This window comes from Nycticebus coucang, chromosome 18 (assembly GCF_027406575.1).
Source record: "Nycticebus coucang isolate mNycCou1 chromosome 18, mNycCou1.pri, whole genome shotgun sequence".
In the NCBI taxonomy this organism is placed as follows: Eukaryota; Metazoa; Chordata; class Mammalia; order Primates; family Lorisidae; genus Nycticebus; species Nycticebus coucang.
Genome location: NC_069797.1, coordinates 25,282,543 through 25,304,126, shown reverse-complemented (window position 1 = coordinate 25,304,126; position 21,584 = coordinate 25,282,543). Strand labels below are relative to the sequence as shown.

Sequence of the window (21,584 nt, the reverse complement as noted above, 5' to 3'; positions counted from 1 at the left end):
CGTGCCCTGCTGTCTTCTCTAGGACTGTCCCTGGAGCCACCTTCCCGGCCTCCTTGCCTCCCTGCTCACCTACCACAATCTGTTCTTTGCACACTGCCAGAGTGAGCTTCTGATACCGCTAACCTTCCCCTGCTCAAAAGTCTTGTGTGACTCGCTGGTGCTTCTGGAACTAGGTCCAGCTCCTCATCCTGGCATGCAAAGCCCCTTGCAAACTGCCCTGATAACCTCAGGAGCCTTACCCCATAACAGTCTCCTCTCATTCCTTGGAAATGTCCTGTGCTTTTCCCTCCTTCTTTTCCACCACCTCTACCTCCTTCTCCAAACGCCCAACTCCTTCTGGGCCTTCAAGGGCCAGGTTGACACAGTCTCTCAGCAGAGCCCTCCCGGAGTGCTGGGCCTGGCCCCTCTCCCTCACAACCTTCACGCTCCCTAGCGCTGATTCCTCAAGTCCCGGTTATTTATGGTCTGGACTCCTCTCCTGGCCTGTGAGTTTTAGCAGGACCTGGTCTGGTCGCAGTCTTACTCAATGCTCCAGCCTGCAGTACAGTGTCAGGCCCATGGGGATGGGGTGCTGCGAATCATTACTTGCTGAGTGAAGTGTCCAGTGACAAGTTATCTGCATTCTTTGGTTTATTCAACAAACATTTATTGCCAATTAATTGCCAAGCTAGTTTAAAGGCTACAGATACAGCATTGAAGAAAACAGACCAAATATTTCTGTCTTTAGGGAACTTATGTTCTAGATGGGGGAGTCAGACAACAAACAATATAGATAAATAAAATTCACAATATTTAATTTAATTTAATTTTATTTTATTTTAGACAGAGTCTCACTTTGTCACCCTAGGTGGTGTGCCAGAGCGTCATTGCTCACAGCAACCTCAAACTCGTGGGCTCAAGCAATTCTCTTGCCTCAGCCTCCCGAGTAGCTGGGACTACAGGCGCCCGCCACAACGCCCAGCTATTTTTTTTAGAGACAGGGTCTTGCACTTACTTAGGCTGATCTGGAACCTGCGAACTCGTGCAATTCGCTTGCCTCTGCCTCCCAGAGTGCTAGGATTACAGGCGTGAGCCACTGTGCCTGGCCCACAGTATTTTAGATAGTAATAATTGCTCAGGGCTCAGCGCCTGTACTCAGTGGTTAGAGTGCCGGCCAAGTGTACCAGGGCTGGTGGGTTAGAACCCGACTGGGGCCTGTTAAAAACAACAACAACAATAACAACAAAACCAGCTGGATGTTGTGCCAGGCACCTGTAGTCCCAGCTACTTGGGAGGCTGAGGCGAGAGACTCACTTAAGCCCAAGAGTTTGAGGTTGCTGGGAGCTATGATGCCATGGCACTCTACTGAGGGTGACATAGTGAGACTCTTTCTCAAAACAAAACAAAAGAAAACAAAACACCAAAAAAACCCAACAAGGCAGTGCCTGTGGTTCAAAGGAGTAGGGCGCTGGCCCCATATGCTGGAGGTGGCAGGTTCAAACCCACCCCGGCCAAAAACTGCAAAAAAAAAAAAGGGCTTGACACCTGTAGCTCAAGCAGCTAAGGCACCAGCCACATACACCAGAGCTGGTGGGTTCAAATCTAGCCTGGGCCTGCCAAAAAACAATGACAACTACAACCAAAAAATAGCCAGGTGTTGTGGTGGGTGCCTGTAGTCCCAGCTACTTGGGAGGCTGAGGCAGGAGAATCGCTTGAGCCCAGGAGTTGGAGGTTGCTGTGAGCTGTGATGCCACAGCACTCTACCCAGGGCGACAGCTTGAGGCTCTGTCTCAAAAACAAGAAAAATGCTTAGGAGAAAAGTAGAGTGGGGAGGGGAAATAGAGAGTGTGTGAATGTTGGGGAGAGAGAACTGCAATTTTATGTAGTGTGGCCAATATTGAATAAGGACTTGTTGGGGGCAAAGGAGTGAATTCTGTGGATAGTTAGGGGAACAGGGTTTCAGTTAGAGGGAACAGCAAATATAAAGACCTGGAGTTGGGAGTGTACCACGTGGGTTTAAAAAACAGTGAGGAGGCCATCTGGTTAGTGCAGAGAGAGAGAAGGAAGAGCGGGAGTTGAGGACGGAGATGATGGGTGCTAGATCATGGAGAGCCTTGGGGGCACTGGGTGGAATTGGCATTTACTGGGAATGAGGTAGGATTTTGTTCTAAGAAATAGGAGACCTGGATTTTGTATTCTGTGTCTATTGAGATGATCATGGTGGTGTCCTTTATTGCATTAGTGTATGTGTTGCATTGGTTTATATTTTTGTTTAACCAACCTTGCATTCCTGGGTTCTATTCTCCCTTGGTGATGATTTTGCTGGATTTGACTTGGTACTGTTTTGTTAAGTATTTTTGCATTTATATTCTCAGGGGATATTGGTCCTCAGCTTTCTTATGGTGACTTAGTGTGGTTTTGGTGCCGAGGTAATGGCCTGAGAATAAGTTGGCAAGTGTTCTTTCCTCTTCTGTTTTCAGGAAGAGTTTATGAAGAATTTGTTAATTCCTCTTTAAATGTTTGGTAGAGTTCACCAGTGAAGCCATCTGCTTTGGGGCTTTTGTTTGTGGTAAGTTTTTTGATTCTTAACTCAATATTTACTTGTTATAGGTCAATTCAGATTTTCTATTTCTTCTCAAGTCAGCTTCGGTAGTTTCTGCCTAAGAATTTGTACATTTAGTTTAGGTTCACCTAATATGTTGGCACAGAGTGGTTTATAGTATTTCCTATAATCCTTTTAATTTCTGTGAGGCCATTGAGTCAATTTTTCTTGGTAATTTTAACTAAAGATTTATTAATTTTGCTGATTTTTTTTTTGAGACAGCTTCTCACTATGTCACCCTCAGTAGAGTGCTGTAGCGTCACAGCTCACAGCAACTCAAACTCTTGGGCTTAAGTGATTCTCTTGCCTCAGCCTTCCAAGCAGCTGGGACTATAGGTACCTGCACAACACCCGGCTATTTTTTTGTTGTAGTTGTCATTGTTCTTTGGCAGGCCCGGGCCAGGTTCAAACCCGCCAGTGTATGTGTATGTGGCTGGCACCCTAGCTGCTGAGCTACAGGTGCAGAGCCCTGATTTTTTTTTTTTTTTTTTAAGACTGTCTTAGTCTATTGCCCTCAGTAGAGTGCTGTGGTGTCATAGCTCACAGCAACCTCAAACTCTTGGGCTCAAGTGATCCCCTTGCTCAGCATCCCAGGTAGCTGGGACTACAGGCGCCTGCCCAGCTAGTTTTTCTATTTTTAGTATAGAAAAATAGGGGTCTCACTCTCGCTTAGGCTGGTCCTGCACTCCTGAACCCAACCAATCCACCAGTCTCAGCCTCCTACGTGCTAGGATTAGAGGTGTGAACCACCACACCTGGCCTTTGCTGATCTTTTCAAAGAACAAATTTTTGGTTTCATTGATTTTTCTCAATTGTTTTTCTGTTACTGGCTTCTGCTTAATAGAATCACTCTGGCTGCTCTCTTGGGAATAGGCTTGGGGGCAAGTGCAGAGGCAGAGGCTGTTGTTAGAACGCTGGTGGAAAGACAGAAGAGTTAGGAGGCTGTTGCTCAAAAACAGGTAGAGATGAGGGGATGTGGCTTGGACCAGAGTGGCTGCAGGGGAGGTGGTGAGAAGTGGTTGGATTACAGATATATTTTGAAAGTACAGCAATCAGAATTTCCTGATGGGTTCGAAGTAGACTATGAGAGAAAGAAGAGTCAGAGATGAGTTCTAAGATACTAGCCTGAGCAGGTAGAAGGAGGGAGAGGCTGTTAACTGAGATAGGAAAGTGAACAAGAGCCGTGGGTGTTTGGGTGGAAGGTCAAGAGCTTGGTTTTGTACATTCTCAGTTTATGGGGGAGGTTGATATCCAAGTGGAGGTGTTAGCAGACAATTGGATACAGGATTCTGAAGTCCAAGGGACATGGCATCATCCCTAAAACTTCAGTGGGTGGGAATTAGATGCAGTCTACCATGATGAATGTCATTAGGTTTTGAGAACTAAGGGATCAGCATTAAAAAGGGTGTCCAGGGGGGCTGGGCATGGTGGCTCACACCTGTAATCCTAGCATTCTGGGAGGCCGAACTGGGTGGATTGCTTAAGCTTACCAGTTTGAGATCTGGCTGAGCAAGAGTGAGACCCTGTCTCTACTACAAACAGGAAAACTACCTGGATGTTGTGGCAGGCACCTATAGTCTCAACTACTCAGGAGGCTGAGGCAGGAGGATTGCTTGAACCCAGGAGTTTGAGGTTGCTGTGAGCTATGACACCATGGCACTTTTCCCAGGGTGACAGAGTGAGACTGTCTAAAAAAAAAAAAAAAAGGGGGTGGTGCCTGTGGCTCAAGGAGTAGGACGCCGGTCCCATATGCTAGAGGTGGTGGGTTCAAACCCAGCCCCGGCCAAAAAAAAAAAAAAAAAAAAAGGAAGGAAGGAAGAAAGAAAGAAAATGTGTCCAAAGCGGCCTGAGGAATTTGCTTTTTGGACACCTTTTCTTTCTTTTTCTTTTTTTGGGCTTCTAGATAGGATGAGTCAATTTATCCTCTTCCATCCACCCAACTACCCATCCATCCATCAGTTCACTTCTCAGGTTGCAGGAACCAAAGACTTTCTTGTACTATCTCTGCTGTTGAAGGAGCAAGTCCTGGGAGATAGGCCCCATGCTGTTCTTGGGAAGGGCCCAGGGGAAGGTGGCATGTGTGTGCATACATCCAAGTGTGAATGAATTCAGGCCTGTGAATATGAGTGTGTATATGTGTGCTTCTGTATGTATACATCTCTGAGTAGGTGTGTATTCATGCTACACGAATATTGTGTGTACACATATATTCACATTAATTTGTGCACATGTATATTAACGGCGTGGAAGTGTGAGTCCGTATGTGCTGCTTTGTATACTTGTCTATGCATGAGTGTGCATGCACGTGTGTCAGGGCCTGTGGATAATTGCGTGGGCTGTGTGTGCACACGTGTGTCTATGGCTGAGCACGACTTTTCTCCTGCTGCTTTTGTGGCTGTAACTGCACCATGTGGGAAGAAGGGGCTTTTGGCGGCACAGCATGTTTGCTCCCAGATTTCCTGAAATAGGGGCCAAATCATGCTGCCTATTTCAAAGAAAAGAGGTTTTCTGTGCATATAAAGTCTGCTCTGGGGCCTTCCCTGGGGGAGCCCAAGCCCTGTGGCCACCTGCAGGTGCAGAGGGTTCCATCTTTCTCTTCCATCTTTCCAGTCCTCTTGGCAAGGGAAGTGGACTTCCCGGCTGTTAATTAGGGTCCAGACACATACACAGCAGGTCTTGGCTCACAACCTCTTCCTTGGCCTTCCTCCCAGAGCTGCTGCCCTTCAGAGGAGAAGGGGTTTGTGCTCAGATGGGGGACTGAGCCAAAGGTAGAGGCTTCACTATCGCTGACCTAGGGGCTGGGGATGTGGCTGAATGGTGGCAGTTTCCCCTGGGGCTTTGTGATCACGATGGAGAGGCGGGAGCCGAGGCCTGGGAGAGAGCATGCAGCGAGGTGTCCAAAAAACCTGGGTGCACTCCTGCTTCTCCCTGTGCTGGCTGTGTGACCTAGGGCAAGACCCTGACCTTGCTGGGTCTCAGTTTCTCAGCAATAGAGTGGGAGTGCTGCTACTTACCTCTTGGTTTCATTGAGCAGATAAATGAACTTTTTTTTTTTTTTTGAGACCGAGTCTCACAGAGTCTCTTGGTTGCTCTCAGTAGAGTACTGTTATGTCATAGCTCACAGCAACCTCAAACTCTTGGGCTCAAGTGATCCTTTTGCCTCAACCTCTCCAGTAGATGGAACTGTAGACACCCGACTATTTTTTTTTTTTTTTTAGAGATGGGGTCTTGCTCTTGCTTAGGCTGGTCACAAACTCCTGAGCTCAGGTGATCTACCCATCTCAGCCTCCCAGAGTGCTGGGATTATAGGCATAAGCCACTGGGCCCAGATAAATGAACTTTTGAGACAGCTCTCATTAGTATGGGTAGGTAACAAGACATAGAGGCTTACTGGCTGGGTGTGGTGGCTCATGCCTGTAATCCTAGCACTCTGGGAGGTTGAGGTGGGTGGATTGCCTGAGATCAGGAGTTCCAGACTAGCCTGAGCCAAAGTAAGACCCCATCTCTAAAAATAGTGTCTCTAAAAATAGCTGGGCATTGTGGTGGGCACCGGTAGTCCCAGTTACTTGGGAGGCTGAGGCAAGAGAATCATTTGAGGTTGCTGTGAGCTATGATGCCACAGCACTCTACAGATGGTGACAAAGTGACACTCTGTTTCAAAAACAAACAAAAAACCTTAGAGGCTTAAAAGAATAAAAACCTTTGTTTTGCTCATCAATTTGCGATTTGAGCAAGGCTCGGGAGTGAGAGTCGATGACTTGTGTCCTTTCCACTTGGTGTTAGGTAGGCAGCTTAGGGGTGGGGGTTTTTATTTATTTTTTTTTTTGGCCAGGGCTGGGTTTGAACCCACCACCTCCGGCATATGGGACGGCGCCCTACCCGCTGAGCCACAGGCGCCGCCCAACTTAGGGGTGGGGGATGGATCACCATAGGCTGGAGCCTGTCTGGCAGTTGATACTGGATACTGAGACCTAAGCTGGAATATTGGCTGGAATACCTGCCCCTGGCCTCTCCATGTGGCCTGAGCTTTCTCACAAAGTGGTGGCTGGGTTTCCAGGAGCATCTTGAGGTGGTGCCCGTAGCTCATTCGGTAGGGCGCCAGCCGCATACACCGAGGCTGGTGGGTTCGAACCCAGCACCCAGGCAGCTAAAACAACAATGACAACTACTACAAAAAACTAGCTGGGCGTTGTGGTGGGCGCCTGTGAATCACTTGAGCTCAAGAGTTTGAGGTTGCTGTAAGCTATGACGCCACAGCACTCTACCAAGGGTGACAAAGGGAGATTCTGTCCCAAAAATAAAATAAAATAATAAAAATAAATTCAAGGAGCATCCTGAGATAGAGAGCCAGGAGAAGCTGCCTTTTATGGCCTACCCTTGAAAGTTACTCTTGAAAGTTATACTTTCTATTCTTTGTTTGGGCCACCACTTCCTGCTCAGATTAATGGGGTAAGGAAATTAACTTCATCTTTTGATGGGAGTATTGCTGATCTGAAAGAGCATGTGGGATTGGAAATACTGCAGTAGCTGTTTTGAAGAACACAAGCTGCCACAGTGTCCTGGGGGCTCCTCCTCCCACTCTGCCCTGGGTCCTGTTGACATCTGCAATCAGAAGAAAGAGCTATGATTGTGCCATAGCACCCTAGTGTGGGCAACAGAGTGAGGCTGTGTGTAAAAAAGAAAAAAAGAAAGAAAGAAAATGAACTACTCTTAACATCTTAGCTTGTTTGCTTCCATAGGTGCCGCCACAACACCCGGCTATTTTTTGTTGTAGTTGTCATTATTGTTTAGCTGGCCTGGGCCAGGTTCGAATCCACCACCCTCGGTGTATGTGGCGGGCACCGTAACCACTGTGCTATGGGGTGCTAAGCCAAGAAATATTCTTATTAAACTGAGGTCATATGATACTGTAATTTTAAAAAACAGATTTATTTAGATATGTCATATACCATACAATTCACTTATTTAAAATGTGCAAATTAATGGTTTTTAGTATATTCAGAGTTGTGCAACCATCACCACAGTTTCAGAACATTTTCATTACCCCCCCTTCCAAAAAAAATAAGGCTGAGGGTGGTGGCTCACGCCTGTAATCTTAGCACTCTGGGAGGCTGAAGTGGGTGGATTGCTTGAGCTCAGGGGTTGGAGACCACCCTGAGCAAGAGTGAGACCCCGTCTCTACTAAAAATAAAAAAACTAGGCGTGGTGGTAGACACCTGTAGTCCCAGCTACTCAGGAGGCTGAGGCAAGAGGATTGCTTGAGCCTAAGAGTTTGAGTTTGCTATGAGCTAGGATGTCAATGCACTCTACCCAAGGTGACAGAGTGAGACTTTGTCTCGGAAAAAAAAAAAAAATATGGCTCAGCACCTGTAGCTCAAGCAGCTAGGGTGCCGGCCACATACACTGGAGGTGGCGGGTTCGAACCCAGCCCAGGCCAGCCAAACAACAATGACAACTACAACCAAAAAATAGCCAGGCATTGTGGCAGGCGCCTGTGGTCCCAGCTGCTTAGGAGGCTAAGGCAAGAGAATCGCTTAAGCCCAAGAGTTTGAGGTTGCTGTGAGCTGTGACGCCACGGCACTCTACCAATGGCAACATAGTGAAACTCTGTCTCCAAAAAAAAAAAAAATATATATATGTGTGTGTGTGTGTGTGCACATTCATTACTATTTTCAAAATTTCCTCATTACCATGTTCTTCTGATCTGCGGAATCAGTATTAAGTATCCTCTTCTTTGTTTATTTCTTTGAATATATCTACGTTTATTTACCCAGGCTTTTACTTGTGTTGGATCATGTTCAGGGTAGGGACTAGGGTGAGGTCAGCAAGATGTCTAGGAAGCAAGGTGTAAGGGGGCACTGGACTCCTAGGGACTGACCCTGCCTTTATGCAACCTGGACAGGGAATGTCTCCTGAAGTTTTTTCTTTTTTTCATTGTTGTTGTTTGAAACAGAGCCTCACTCTGTCCCCCTGGAGTTGAGTGCTGTGGTGTCATAGCGCACAGTAACCTCAGACTCCTGGGTTCAAGAGATCTTCTTGCCTCAGCCTCCTGAGAAGCTGGGGCAATAGCGGCCGCCACAATGCCTGGCTAGTTTCTCTATTTTTAGTAGACATGGGTCTCATTCTTTCGTAGGCTGGTCTCGAACTCCTGAGCTCAAGCAATCCATCCGTCTGGGCATCCCAGAGTGCTAGGATTACAGGCACAAACTTCCTAACCTGGCCAACATCCTCCCAAAGTGCTGGGATTATAGGCAGGAGACGCAGCGTCCAGCCTTTGAATTTGCTTTGATTTCGCATGGGTGACTGCCTGTCCTTGGCTCTCTTCCTTCTTTCCTGGCCATTTTTTTCTCCAAAGGGGCTGCAGTTTGCATTGAGCATTAGGCTCTGCAGCCTTTTCTGTCCCCAGAGGGAATTGCAAGGCTCAGGCGGCAGTGAGGAGTCTTTGTTAGAACACCTGGGCCCAACCCTGTCTTCTGGGATTCAGGTAAATGCTCTATAATAGGGTTCATTCTACATAATTACTGGGTGCATCCCCCTCTGAGATGGGGGCTGTCCTCAGGCCTTGTGTAGAGTCAGTGACTGGAGTCATTGTTCCTCCATTTTTACCCCTTTCTCCCTCGTGGCTCTCAGTGAAGATACTTACTCAGTCCATTTCCCTCGGATGTGGGGGTTTGGGTAAATGGCTTTCAGGAGGGGGAGCTGAGAAAGGCTATACTCTCTGCTGCAGAATCATGTGCTTTTTTGCTTGGCTGCCAATATTTAATGTTTCTTTCATTAGATTTTGTTCTTCTCTTTGGTGAAAAATAATTTTTTTCTGACTCACTATTTTTTACTTCTGAGGGAGAGGAAAGTCTATGATCTTCTCTTCTCTTCTCTTCCCTTCTTTTCCTTTCTTTTGACAGAATCCTGGTCTGTCACCCCAGCTAGAGTGCAGTGGTGTCATCATAGCTCACTGCAATTTCAAATTCCTAGGCTCCAGTGCAGCTAATTTTTCTATTTTTAGTAGAGATAGGGTCTTAGTATGTTGCTCAGGCTATTCTCAAACTCTTGGCTTCAAGCGATCCTCCTGCCTCAGCCTCTCAAAGTGCTAGAATTATAGGTGTGAGCCACCACGCCTGGCCTATGATGCAATCCCAATCTTTCGTCTTTGCTCAGGAGTTGACCTAGGTGACCTTTAAGGTTCCTTCTAGCCCAAACTTGATAATAACTCTGAGTTCTCTTCTTGCCTAAGGAGAGGTGTGGCTGGCACCACAGAGAGCAGAACCAGTGTGGCTGTCACTGAGGCCTTCACAGCAGGGAGGGGATGCTGCCCTTTCCAGCCTTGAAGACTCCTCAGTGAGGACTGGGAATGGACACCTGGTGTCCATCCCATCTGGTGCCCACTGGGGAGCTCTTGAGGTGGTTGGCAGGGATCAGCCAGCATGTATGTCTCCCACAGCTGTGGTCAAGGTCAGCCAAGGATTCAGGAGATGGCTGTGGAACTTGTTCTCTGGTTCCTGGGGTGGCACAGAAAGCTAGGCTGTGTAAGGTCCCCACCTCTGGGGAGCTTTCCTGCCACTTCCCAGATTTGGCCCTTGGGGGGCTTCTTGGATAAGCCCTTTTTCTTTGCTTTCTAGGCTGGAGCAGCCAGCTCCCTTCTAGGGGCTGCCTCAGATGGTCTGAGCGAGGCCCACCCACCCTTCCTCCGAGGCTCCCATCCTTGCCAAGATCTAGCAGGTGTCTCTTCTTGGGCAGGCAACATGGCCCACCAGGAGAGCCTACAATCCCAGCTGAATTTTCCAGAAGGACACCAGAGTTTTGCCGCCTTCACTGCCTCACTCTCCACCTGCCTGCCTACTAGGTTGTTGGGCTGCTGCCGGCCCCTGGAAGCCAGGCAGTGCCCTTGTGCCCTGATGCCAGTCCTTGCAATTATAGGTTGGCAGGCCCAGGGGCAAGGCGTGCCAGCCAGCACGGCAGCTTGCTGGCGGCTAGTTTGTGCCCTGGGGCCTGTGTCCTGACTGGCTCAGCCATGCTGAGGGGGGAGTTGTTCTGTGAGGGGTCTCAGGTCTCTGCCCCAAGCACTGAGAGCCCCTGGGGGATGTTCGCCTTCTCCCTTCTTAGTGGGGCCTAGAATCCATTCTTTGCAGTTCAGATATCAGTTACTGCCCAGTTGGAAGACTGAGATGGACCAAGACCTTACCTCTCCCACCCCAGAGATGACCCCTTCCTCTCTGCTCCCTCTTTGTGCCTACCTGTGTGTGCAGGTGTACCCGAGGAGAGAAATGCATGTGCAGAAATGCGAGGGCACAGACATGTTTGGATACATGTGTGTGTGTGTGTGCGCATAACTTGTTATGCCTACTGTAAGAGCACAAGCGTGCGTACTGGCCTGTGCCCGTGTTTACAGCCATGGTCTGTCTGGTTGGTGCCCTGGCCACATATGTTCTTTTACTTTGAATGGCATGTGTGTTACCTGCGTATGTACGAACTTGGGGTGTGGGAGCTCTTTGTGTGTATGCCAAGTTATGAGTGTCTGTGTAAGTGTGCATAGGTGTGAGTGTGCACGTGTGTTGAAGCTCATGTGTATGTGTATGAGGCCTTGAATTAGTCATGTCTGTGTGTGTGTGGCTGTCTGTGTGTGAGCATACGAGCGTGTGCGACAGCGTGAGCATGGGTGTGTACGTCTGCATGCTTCACTCCCTAGAGATGACCCAGGCCAGGGACATTTATCATCGCTGCTCCAGCTGGACGGGGAAATCCTCTTTGAGGAGGCAAAGGCCAGGGGCTGAGAGGCTCCATGTTTCTCAGGCTCCAGGCAGTGTTCCCAGGCCCTGTGGCCCAGGGAGAGCTACGTCAGGGCGCAGGGCTGCGAGCACAGGCCCTGAGGAGACAAGGGCAACGTCAGATTTCCCTTTTGGAAGTCCCCTTCAGGGCTGGTGTCAGTAGGGATGGCAGGGCCTGGGAAACTGGTGAGGAGGCACGAGAGGGGAGGCCTGGGCCAGGCCAGCAGCGTAGGGCAGTAGGAGGCAGAGTTGAGGGTGGTAGGATGCAGCACCGACAGGTCCAGTAATTAGAGGGGTGTGAGGGTAAGCAGAGCAGGTAAGATCCCCTCCCCCGGTGTCAGGCGACAAGGAGCTGACCCTAAGCCAGAGGACAGCAACTGTAGCAGCTTGCCCAGTGATGTGTGGGGATATGGGGAGAGGATGAGTTTGGTCACCTAGTCAGTGTGAGGTGCCTGTGGGCGTCCAAGAGAGGGTGTCTAGGAGGGTCCTGGGATTGCAGGTTTGAAACACTCAGGTAGGAGTAGCTTTGAGCGGTCAGCTAAATTCTACAAACCAGGGTCCTTTTTTTTTGAGACAGAGTCTTATTATGTTACCCTTGGTAGAGTGCCATGGTGTCACAGCTCACAGCAACCTCAAACTCTTGGGCTTAAGTGATTCTCTTGCCTCAGCCTCCCAGGTAGCTGGGACTACAGGCGCTCACCACAACGCCCGGCTATTTTGTTGTTGTAGTTGTTATTGTTGTTTGGCAGGCCTGGGGCCGGGTTCGAACCTGCCACCTCCGGTGTATGCAGCTGGCACTCTAGCTGCTGAGCTACAGGTGCCGAGCTGGACCCTTTTATTTGTTTGTTTTACTTTCTAATTGTGGAGCTCAATCCTGAGTTGGTCACGGAAGCCACTGAGCTCTAGGACCCAGTTTGGCAGGCCTGTGTTTGGTGCCGGAGGCCAGCTTGGTCACCAGTCTAGCAAGCATGGGCTGTGGGTGCTGGAGGAGTCTGGCAGAGCATTTGGGCCACACCCCTTGTACAGTTTAGGAAACCAAGGCCCAGAGCCTTCGCCTCCTCAGAGTCACCCAGGCAGGGTGGGGCCAGGGCCTGTGCACCCAGGAGGTGGCACCCCTTTGTTGCAGCACCCCTCCTTGAGGTGAGGCACCCCAGGCCACTGCCTTAGGAGACTCTAATTACAGGATTAGAAGGCGGCCTCTCCCCAGCCCTGCCCTTCGCCCCTCAGAGCCGCCAAGAGGAGACGAGGGTTTGGTTTCCAGGTGTGTCTGAGGAAAACTGGCATCCTTGGGTGGTGTATTCAGCTTGAAAGGCCCCATTGTGGCTGCAGCCTCCCTCTGATGGCCTGTATTTTGGGGTTGGGATCCACCCTGCTCCAGCTGGAGGAAGGAAAAGGTGTATTTCAGTATGTCCTGTGGGTGTGGGGCGGCAGGGGAGAGGTGAAAGGGAAGGCCGCATGGCTGCGTGGCTTGGAGAGGTGCCTGGGCTGTGTGCAGCAGGGGCCACAGGCGCAAGCTGCAGGTGTGAGGAGAGGAGAGAGCTGTGCACAGGTACAGGGGGCCTAGAAGAAGTTGCAGGGGAGGGTGGGTATGAGGCAGGGCTTTCATGTGGCCCTGGGAGGCTGGTCGGCAGACCCTGTCAAGCTGGAATGTAGGTCTGTGGTCTGCCTGGGCCCCGCCTGAGACCTGCCTGCCAGCGACTTCCTGATTCCCACCCCTGTGGGTGCCCAAGTCCCATGTCCTAGGCTTCAGGGAGACCCACCCTGTACTCAAGTGCCTCCCAGTTTGGTGCCAAGGGCCAGGGCCTGCAGCCACAGGAGCTCGGTTAGACTGAGAGAACACACAGGCTGCTTGGCCTCCTTGGCCTGGCCAGCCCTCCCTCCATAGCTGGGCCTTGTTCCTGCTCCACCCCACATGGTAGGCACATTCCAGCTTCATGCCTCTGCTGCTCACATGGGTCCTTGGCCTGGCATGGTCTTGTGGCTCTTCTGGGCCATCCTGATCCCAACCATTCTTCAGGCCTATGCCCAGTGCCACCTCCACCTGGGGGCCTTTGTCCATCCTGGGCTTTCCTGTGATTCCCCAGTACCAGCCTTACCAGGTGCTGTGGCCACCTGATGCCCTCAGAGCCTTCTCCACAATGGCCTTTTCACCTTCCTCTTGCCCAGGACAGCCAGGAAGTAGCATGATGAGTTTCCTCATTTGTGAAGTGGGTATAATGACACCTGCCTTATTAGGTCACCTGACCAGCAGGGCTAGATGGGGTCATAAGAGTGGATGTGCTTGGTGTGTCCGTAGTTGAGATAGTGGCCCTGTGGTTCCTCGGCCCCAGGTGCTCTCAGGCCTCTGGATGTCAGGCCTGATGGGTGCCTGAGCCTGGGCTGCCCCAGCACAGCCCCGTGATCCAGGAATGACTAATTCCACACTAGCAATAAGCTCTTGGAAGCTCTGAGAAAGTAGACTTTTTTTTTTTCTCTTTTTCCTTGCTGGTTCATTAAACTCTTCATGAGTGAGGGGAATGGAGATTGTCCTAATCCCTTGGCACGAGGTGGGGAGGTGGGCCTGTGGTCAGCAGAGGCTGTCAGGAGCAGGGCAGAGGGTGGGTGCTGGACAGGAGCTGGAAGCCTCATGCTCTAGGCTGGCTTTACTCTGGGCCAGTTGGTGACCTCTGACAGCCCTGGCCTTGACTGGGCTCAGCTTCACTATCTGAACAATGGATATACAACAGTGGATATATATATATATTGCTCCCTTCCCCACACTGCTCTAGGGGTCTGGAAGGGGGATGCTCTGGGAGAGGCCATTGGTGATGTGCAGGGTCTGGCAGGCTGGCTGGCACACACAGTGGGTACTTTAGTAGTGTCTGCAGGAGAAGACAGAAGGGACAGAATAGGTAGGCAAGCTCTGAAGAGCCCTCTGGCATTCATCTTCTCAGAGTCTGTTTCCTCACCTTTAAAAGTGTTCCTATCTCATGGATTACTGTGGCAGTCCTGACATCCCCCTCCCAGAGCCCTGGGTGACTCCAGGGGCTGGGTGCTCACCTGGGTCATGGCTGCTGGCCTGGCCCAGCTGGTACTATCTACCCATCTTTGAGGCTGCCAGAGGTGGAAAAACAGTTTCAGACCTTGCTTACCCGGGAAAGTCTGGATGATGCCTTCCTCAATGGAGCCAGAATGTCCTCTCAGCTGGGAAGAGACAGTGTCGGGATGGATCAGTGACTGAGGTGTAAGGAGCTTCACTCAGGCTGCCCTCTGTCCATAGGTGTTCCTGGCCCTTGGCGAGCTGCTTCTGTCCTGCAACTGGGCACTGGTTGCTGATATCCTGCTGGTAGGTGTGGGAGTTGGGATGGGAAGCTTGTCCTGGGGTCTCGGCTGCTGAGCAGCCTGGAGGTGTGGGCGAGTTTCAAAGGTCATTCGATAGAGGACCAAGGTCATCAAACAGCTGCCTTGGACCAGAGGCCTCCCTGACACTCTGACTATCATCCCCATTTTGCAGACGAGCAAATGGAAGTTCAGAGAGGGCAGGTGCCCAGGCCAAGGTTACATAACACCAAGGCACCCAGCCAGACCTGAAGTCTGGGCTTTCTGACTCCCAGGGGTCCCTCCTGTCTCTTTCTTTACCACACTGCTTCCCAGCAAGCAAATTCCTTGTCCTTCACACTGGGGATGCCGGACTTTGGGGCAATAGCCAAAGAGATAGAAGAGACCGGTTGGGTCCAGCCTACTCCAATGTGAGCTGCCATGCAAGGGGGCCTGTAGTGAGACTTGATGCTGTTCTAACAACATGACTGTGCTGTGTCCAGAGTTCAGCATGGCTTCTCCCTGAGCCTCACACTGTTCACCCAGCCTCCCTTCCTCCTTCTGGGAGACACACAGGGAATGACATTGAACACTGTGAGGGGCTGTGCCCTCATGGGTAACGCGGAGACCCAGGCCTGGGAGTACCCTGAGCACCCTCTTCCTTCCTCCTGGCAGCCTGGTGCTGTCCAATGCTGGGCACAAGGAACTAGGGCATCTGGCAGTCAGCTGGGAGCTATTCTTAGGGAAGTTTAGTGGGGGGCACCAGCCTAGACTCAGGAAATAGACTGACTTTCAGCCCTGGTCCTGCTACTTTCAAGCTGTGTGACCTTAGGCAAGATGCTGTGTGTCTCTGAGTCTCAGTTTCCCTATGTGGAAAATGGGGGTGATAATGATACCTATCTCATGGATTGTTGTGAGGGGAAATGAGATTGTTCATGTGAAGCCCTTGCCCAGTGCCTGGCACCGGAGAATGCTGGCTAGGATTTTCATAGCGATTTAGTGTCCCACCTTCTCATTTTCTAGCCCCCAAAGAAATCTTGGTGTCCTAGCATCTGAGTTTGAAAGGGCTATAGGGATGTATAGTCAATTGGTTAAAAAGGCTTGCTTGAATACTACTGTCGATAGGCTGCTCACTCCCTGCCAAGATGTCTGTCCCCTCTGGACGGGCCATGCTCAGTGAGCTCAGAGGGGGCTGCCCAAGTCTTTGGCTCCTGGGTGAGTGTGTCAGCTGTGGGGCTGGCAGGTCTCTGCCCCTCCTTCAGATAGGAGACTTGGCTTCAGCCCACAGTCAGCCACAGACCTGCTGAATGGCCTTGGGCCTTAGTTTCCTTGTCTATAAAAAGGGTAATGACAATCTGCCTGGTGGAGTGAGTGAGGCGGCCTGCAGGAAAGCAGTCAGCAGGAGAGCACTGGCAAATGTTTCCATGGGTGAGCTTGTCCACTTCTAGGCACAGGGAGATTAACACCCTTTCCCCAGCATATCTTGTTCTCTCTCAGGCGGTTCAAAGACAGCTGAACCTGCACCCTGCAGCTTCCTCTGCCTACCCCCCGCTGTGCAGCTCCCCTTTCCACATGACAGCCCCACAGATATGTGAAGATTGTGCTGTGTCCCCCCAGTGTCTGTGTTTGCAAGAATGATTAACCTGGCAGAGCCAGGCTCTCTGTGGAACTAGAGAGGAGGAGGTGAGAGGGGGAGTAGGGAGGTGAGGGAGCAGAGTTAGGGGTCTGCCAGCCCTATAGTTGGCCCATCTGGGGAGCTGGCTTGATCCAGCCCCCCCTCCAGGCTCCTTGTGGTCTTTTTCTGGCTTAGCGACTTCCAGCCCCCAAAGCTGAGCAAGGCTCACCACTCCCACTAGATTTCTTGCCACCCTGTCATTGCTATCCCATCTTATGGAGCCCCTTTGCCAAGGCTGAGCTTTCTGCACTTTGGTGGTGGGAGCTAGACTGATTCTCACAGCCCTTGAAGTTCAGTTCCCCCAATTTGCTGTTTCCTTGGCAGAAGCAGGTGGTGGGGGACCCCTTCTGCCAGTGGAGGGGCAGAGTCCAGCTTGGAGCAGGGAGGAGAGAGAAGGAGGGGAAGGAGGGCCTGCCGTGTAGACAGCTCCCTCAAGGAGCTGACAATAGAAGAGAAGTTGGTAGTGGCAGTTGGCAGAGGACCTGGCCAGGCAGCCTCTGGGGGGCAGGGAGGGGAGACTTGGGGGGAGAGGAAGGCGGCTGAGGGTAGGGAGCAGGGAGTGGGATCCAGGGGTGTGGGAGGAAGTAACCCCTGAGCAGGGCAGGGGCAGAAAGTATGTGGGGACAGAGGTGTGTGGCAGGAAGTGGAAGAAGGTCCCCTTTGCTGGCCTGCACTTGCTTCTGAGGCGGCAGATAGTTGTTCTTCAGGCAGGGGCCCGAGGGTGTGAGGAGACCTGGGGTGTGTGTGTGTGTTCCGGGAGCTGGGGACAGGAGGCAATCAGGTGAACAGCTCTGGGCAGCAGAGGATGCCAAAAGGGGTTACCAGGAAAACAGGAGGGTCTCTGGGGTGTCAGAGCCTGTGGGTGGGTCAGAGTGGAGAGGGCAGCACAGCCCAGGTGTGAGGTCTCCGTACCAGGCCATCTGCTTCAACTCTCAGCCTGGTCACTCACTAGCTGTGTGACCTTAGCAAGGTGACTGAACCTCTCTGGGCCCCCAGGCTTTAGAAATGAAATGAGCTAACACCTGCACTGTGCATATTCCTGAGTGGAGGCTGTGCCCTCCATCCCCGCTTCCAGATCAGTCCTGCCTTGCACACTGCTCTCTTTGATGCCTTATTCACAAAGGGGAGAATCTAGATTCTCTCTGGAGAAGGGACTTCAAGTTCATTGGCTCTCTAACTTCATCGTGCACAAGCATCAGGTTTGTGGGGGCTTGTTACAAATCAATTCCAGGTTCTCTATCCTCAGAGTCTGATTTGGTGGGTCTGTGTGGAGGTCTGGCAGAATGAACTTCCCCAGTGATCCCAATGCAGCGTTCCTCAGAGCACACTTTGAGAACACTGGTGTAGCACAACCAGCTCCCCAGGCCATGAATCCTTTGAATAGTTCTGACCATTCCCTTCTTCACATATCCCTCCAATGGGGAGCTCACTCCTTGCAACCTGGGCAGTTCCTTCCATTGATGACAATAATCTGGGTCAGTCACACAGCCAGAGCCTCACCTCTGGCAGCCTCCCCTGGCCCGCCTGGGCCTTGGAAGGTCCTGTTCCCTGGAAACCTAAGCTCCCTCCTTCCCCAAACTTGCTCTTGGGGTCTCTAGCTCTGTGGCAGTCCAGATGCCTGTGTCGACCCCACCCAGGGTGGCCCAGAGCCAGCTTACCTCACCCTCACCGTGGGGAGGGAAGCAGAGAGAAGCTCCCACACTCTTTCTCAGGCCTGTGCTCTGGGGTTCTGGACGTTGGGCTCGTCACCCATTTCCTTAGCAGATATCCCCAAACTCCCTTGAGGGTTGTCCCCTCCCTGTTCTCCCTCTGCTCCCTGCCTCAGTGTGTCCTCCCACCCCCATCTGCTCACTTATCCGCCTTGCCCTCCCAGGGGCGTCTGGGTGCAAGGGACCGCAGGGGGCAGGCTGCCAGCGAGTCTGCACCTGGCGGTTGCAGCTCCAACTTTCTGCAAGCCCTGGATTGGTGCTGGTTTTGCCCTGAGATATAAAGGGAACAGCTCTTCTAAGAAGGGAGAGCCAAAAACAGAGGTGTTTTTGTCTCAGAATAGAGTAAGCCTGGATTTTTTGGAACCCAAAAGCTTCTTATTTCTAAAATTACCCCCTGGTCTCTCCAGCTGCTGCCGGGCACCCAGGCTTTATGTGGACAATGGGGACTCAGAACAGGCTGGGGGAGCCCACTTCTCCTGCCACTGGGCAGCAGCGGCTGGTCTGGGCCTCCCAGAGGAGGAGGGGGCCTTTTTAGACGTCCAGGGAGTCTCCCCCAAGGAAGCCTTGCCTGTCTCTCAAGAGCCACCAGTGAGTAATCACATAATTATGGGGTGAGAAGGAAGTCCTTGTGCAAGGTGTTAAGCTGCGGTCAGTTCCTTCTCAGGCCTGTTGGCAGGTCTGCTGGTGGGCACGAGGCCCAGCTTCTCTCAACACCTGGACAGAGTGGCTTAGCTCCAGTGACCCAGGGATCAGCTGGTCACCCACGCTGACTCTGCTGCTCTGCCTTGCCCACCACAAGGCCTCCTCTCTTCAGACCCCTGCACCGGGGGTTCTGGAATCCAGAGATCGTGTTCCTGGGCTCCTGCCTCTATGCCTTTGCTTATGCAGTCCCTGCCTCTCTGCCAGCCACGGATCACTCTTTTCCCCCATTTGCAGGGATAGCAGTAAACTTGTCTCTTGGTCTTTCTCTCTATTGCCTAAATGTTCTATTACAAACATAAATATTGCTAGAAACACCAGATCCTCCTTGCCCAGAACATCAGAGTGGTCAAAAGGCCAGGCCCGGTGGGGGGGCGGGGGTGGGGGGAAGGCCTGGGACTCAATCTCAGCCCTGTTATTTGACCACCCTGGGCAAGTTACTTACTACTCCCACCTCCCACCTGCCGCAGGGAGGTTTTTCTCATATGTAAAATGTAGGTGATGGTCATATCTTCCTCATGGGTTGCTCAAGTTGATATATAAAATGCATACAGAAAGCATTTGATAGATATTGGCAATTATTATCATTATTGATTATTATAAGTCTCTTATGGGCTTCGATCATGGGCATCTAGGTCTTGCAGATGAGGCTCCAGGTGGGAGGCTCCCCTGTGGCTGCCCTGTTGGGATGGTGTGGCCATGTGGTCTCTGCTCAAGTTCCCTCCGCCTACCTCCCTCCCCTCTCCTGCTTTGGTTCCTGTTTCAGGCAGGGTTTCTCCCTGGACCAGCCTCCCAGATGGTTCTACTTGACTTACTTGGTTGGCAAACTTTCAGCTAGTCCCCTCTGTGCTTTGTGCCTTGCTATACCCCAAGAGAAATTAGATGGGGGCTTTGCTGCCTATGCAGTCTAGGGAATAAGGGGAGGTAGACAAAGAAAGGCCCCTTTGTACCACCTGCACCCAAGTGCCTGCACACACAGACACCTGCTGTGAACCCCCTCTTCTCCCGGCCCACCTACACTGCTATCTCCTAGGCCCTTGAGCTGGGCCACCACAGTCCACTCTCTATTGTCACAGCCATGCCTGGTCCTTCCCAGTTCAACAGCAAACTCTCAAAAGCATGGCCCTAATCAGGGGACTTGGCACCCCAAACCTGGTATCCTAGGGAGCTTTGTTAACCTCATATGGGCCAGAGGTTCTGGAAGGGGCTTTAGGCCTGGAAGGGGGTTATTGACTCTCTCCCATCCTACTTATCTGGCCAACCCATCACACCTCCAGGCAGGCCCTCAGTGGGTGGACAATAGGAGGTGGGTGTGCTCTGAGTTGGGTGATCCTGGTCTTCCTGGTGATCCTGTGTTTTGCAGTCTGTGGTGGTGCCCAGGTGCCGGGGGACAGCAGAGGCGCTTCAGATCACAGTGGGTCACCTACTAGGAGATGCCAGCAGCCCCTATCTCATAGGACTCGTAAGGAGTTTCTGATTGTGTTGGCTGGGGAGGGCCTGAGGGCTGGCCTGGTGGGCCTGGCTGACCCCCACCTCCTCTGCAGATCTCCAGTGCCCTGTGGGCAGGGCGTCCTGACTCCTATGTGCAGCACTTCCTCAGCCTGCAGCAGAGCTTCCTGAGCTGCGTCTTTGCCATCACCCTGGGGGGTGGCTGCTTCCTGCTGACTGCACTGTATCTGGAGAGAGACCAGGTCCAGGCCTGGCAGCCTGGCACAGGTACCCCCACCCCTTGCATTAGGCCAAGGCCAAGCCTTTATAGAACCTGATACTCTAGCGAGCAGAGACAAACCAGAAACAGAAAAAGTGAAAGAGATATGTTTGAGGTGATGAGCACTATAGAGAGACAGAAAACATGAAAGAGAGGAGAGGGGGACAAATGGGTGCAGTTAGCAATTTTCAGTAGGGTGGTCAAGGAGAGTCCCACTACACAGGTGACATTGCAGCAAATGTCTGGAGAAAGTGAGGGAGTGAGCTGTGCAACTGTGTGGGGAAAGGTGCTCCCAGCAGGGGGTAACAGCCAGTGCAAAGGCCCTGTGGTAGGTCTGTACCTGATGTATTTGAGGACCTGCAAGGAAGTGAGTGTGGCTGGAGCAGGAGTGAGGGGGACAGTGATAGGGATGAGGGTGACAGTAATGGAATCAGAGCATGAGGATCTCGGGGGAGAATCCTTGTAGGCACTGGGGCCTTAACTCTGAGTTAGACGGGAGCCCCTTGGGGCTTCCAGCAGAGAAGCCCTGAGGCAGTCTGCTTTCTGTGATCTGAGCACCCCAGGCTGCTGTGCTGAGGACAGACTGCAGGAAGTCAGTGTTGAGGCAGAGAGGCCACAGGGGGATCTGCAGACATGCAGGGGAGAGTGGTGCTAAGACCATAGCAGTGACATTGAAGGTGCTAAGAAGGAGCTGGATCTGGAATTTATTTTGCAAACAAAACTCAGAAGATTTCCTGACAGACTGTGCCTGGGCCTGGTCCCAAGGCATCTTCTGCCTCCTCTGGGGCTGGCTGAACTTTTCTCCTCTCACAGGGACCCCATTCAGCAAGGACCCGGAGCACCAAGGCCTACTTTCTGGCACCAGTACCTCAGTGAGGAGCCCTGAAGCCCCTGCCCCACATTGGTCCCACCTTTACCCCTCTGGTCAGTTCCCAGAGTAGCAGCATCTCTGCCCCTCTTTGGCTGCAGCACAGGGACCCAGCCAAGCTACACCTGCCACTTCTTTGCTCCCAGCTGGAGAGCTGGCAGGCCCTAGGGCTGAGCTGGGAATTGAGCTGTCAGCACCCTCCACAGGAGAGCTGGGCCTGTGCCTGCACCCAGCACAAGGCTGCTGCAGCCTGGGGTCCTCAGGCTGGTTGCCTTGGGGCCCTGA

At 51.8% G+C, this 21,584-nt stretch overlaps 1 protein-coding gene across 1 annotated transcript in view; it reads left to right on the top strand.

Moving 5' to 3' along the window:
• SPNS3 (SPNS lysolipid transporter 3, sphingosine-1-phosphate (putative)) overlaps positions 1-21,584 on the top strand; it is a 43,517-nt gene extending 21,933 nt beyond the window's left edge. Inside the window, exons 8-11 of the mRNA XM_053569357.1 lie at positions 14,603-14,668; positions 20,087-20,185; positions 20,268-20,439; positions 21,245-21,584. Of these exons, the coding sequence (XP_053425332.1) occupies positions 14,603-14,668; positions 20,087-20,185; positions 20,268-20,439; positions 21,245-21,372 (465 nt within the window). The 3' untranslated portion in view covers positions 21,373-21,584. The remainder of the gene's footprint in view (positions 1-14,602; positions 14,669-20,086; positions 20,186-20,267; positions 20,440-21,244) is intronic.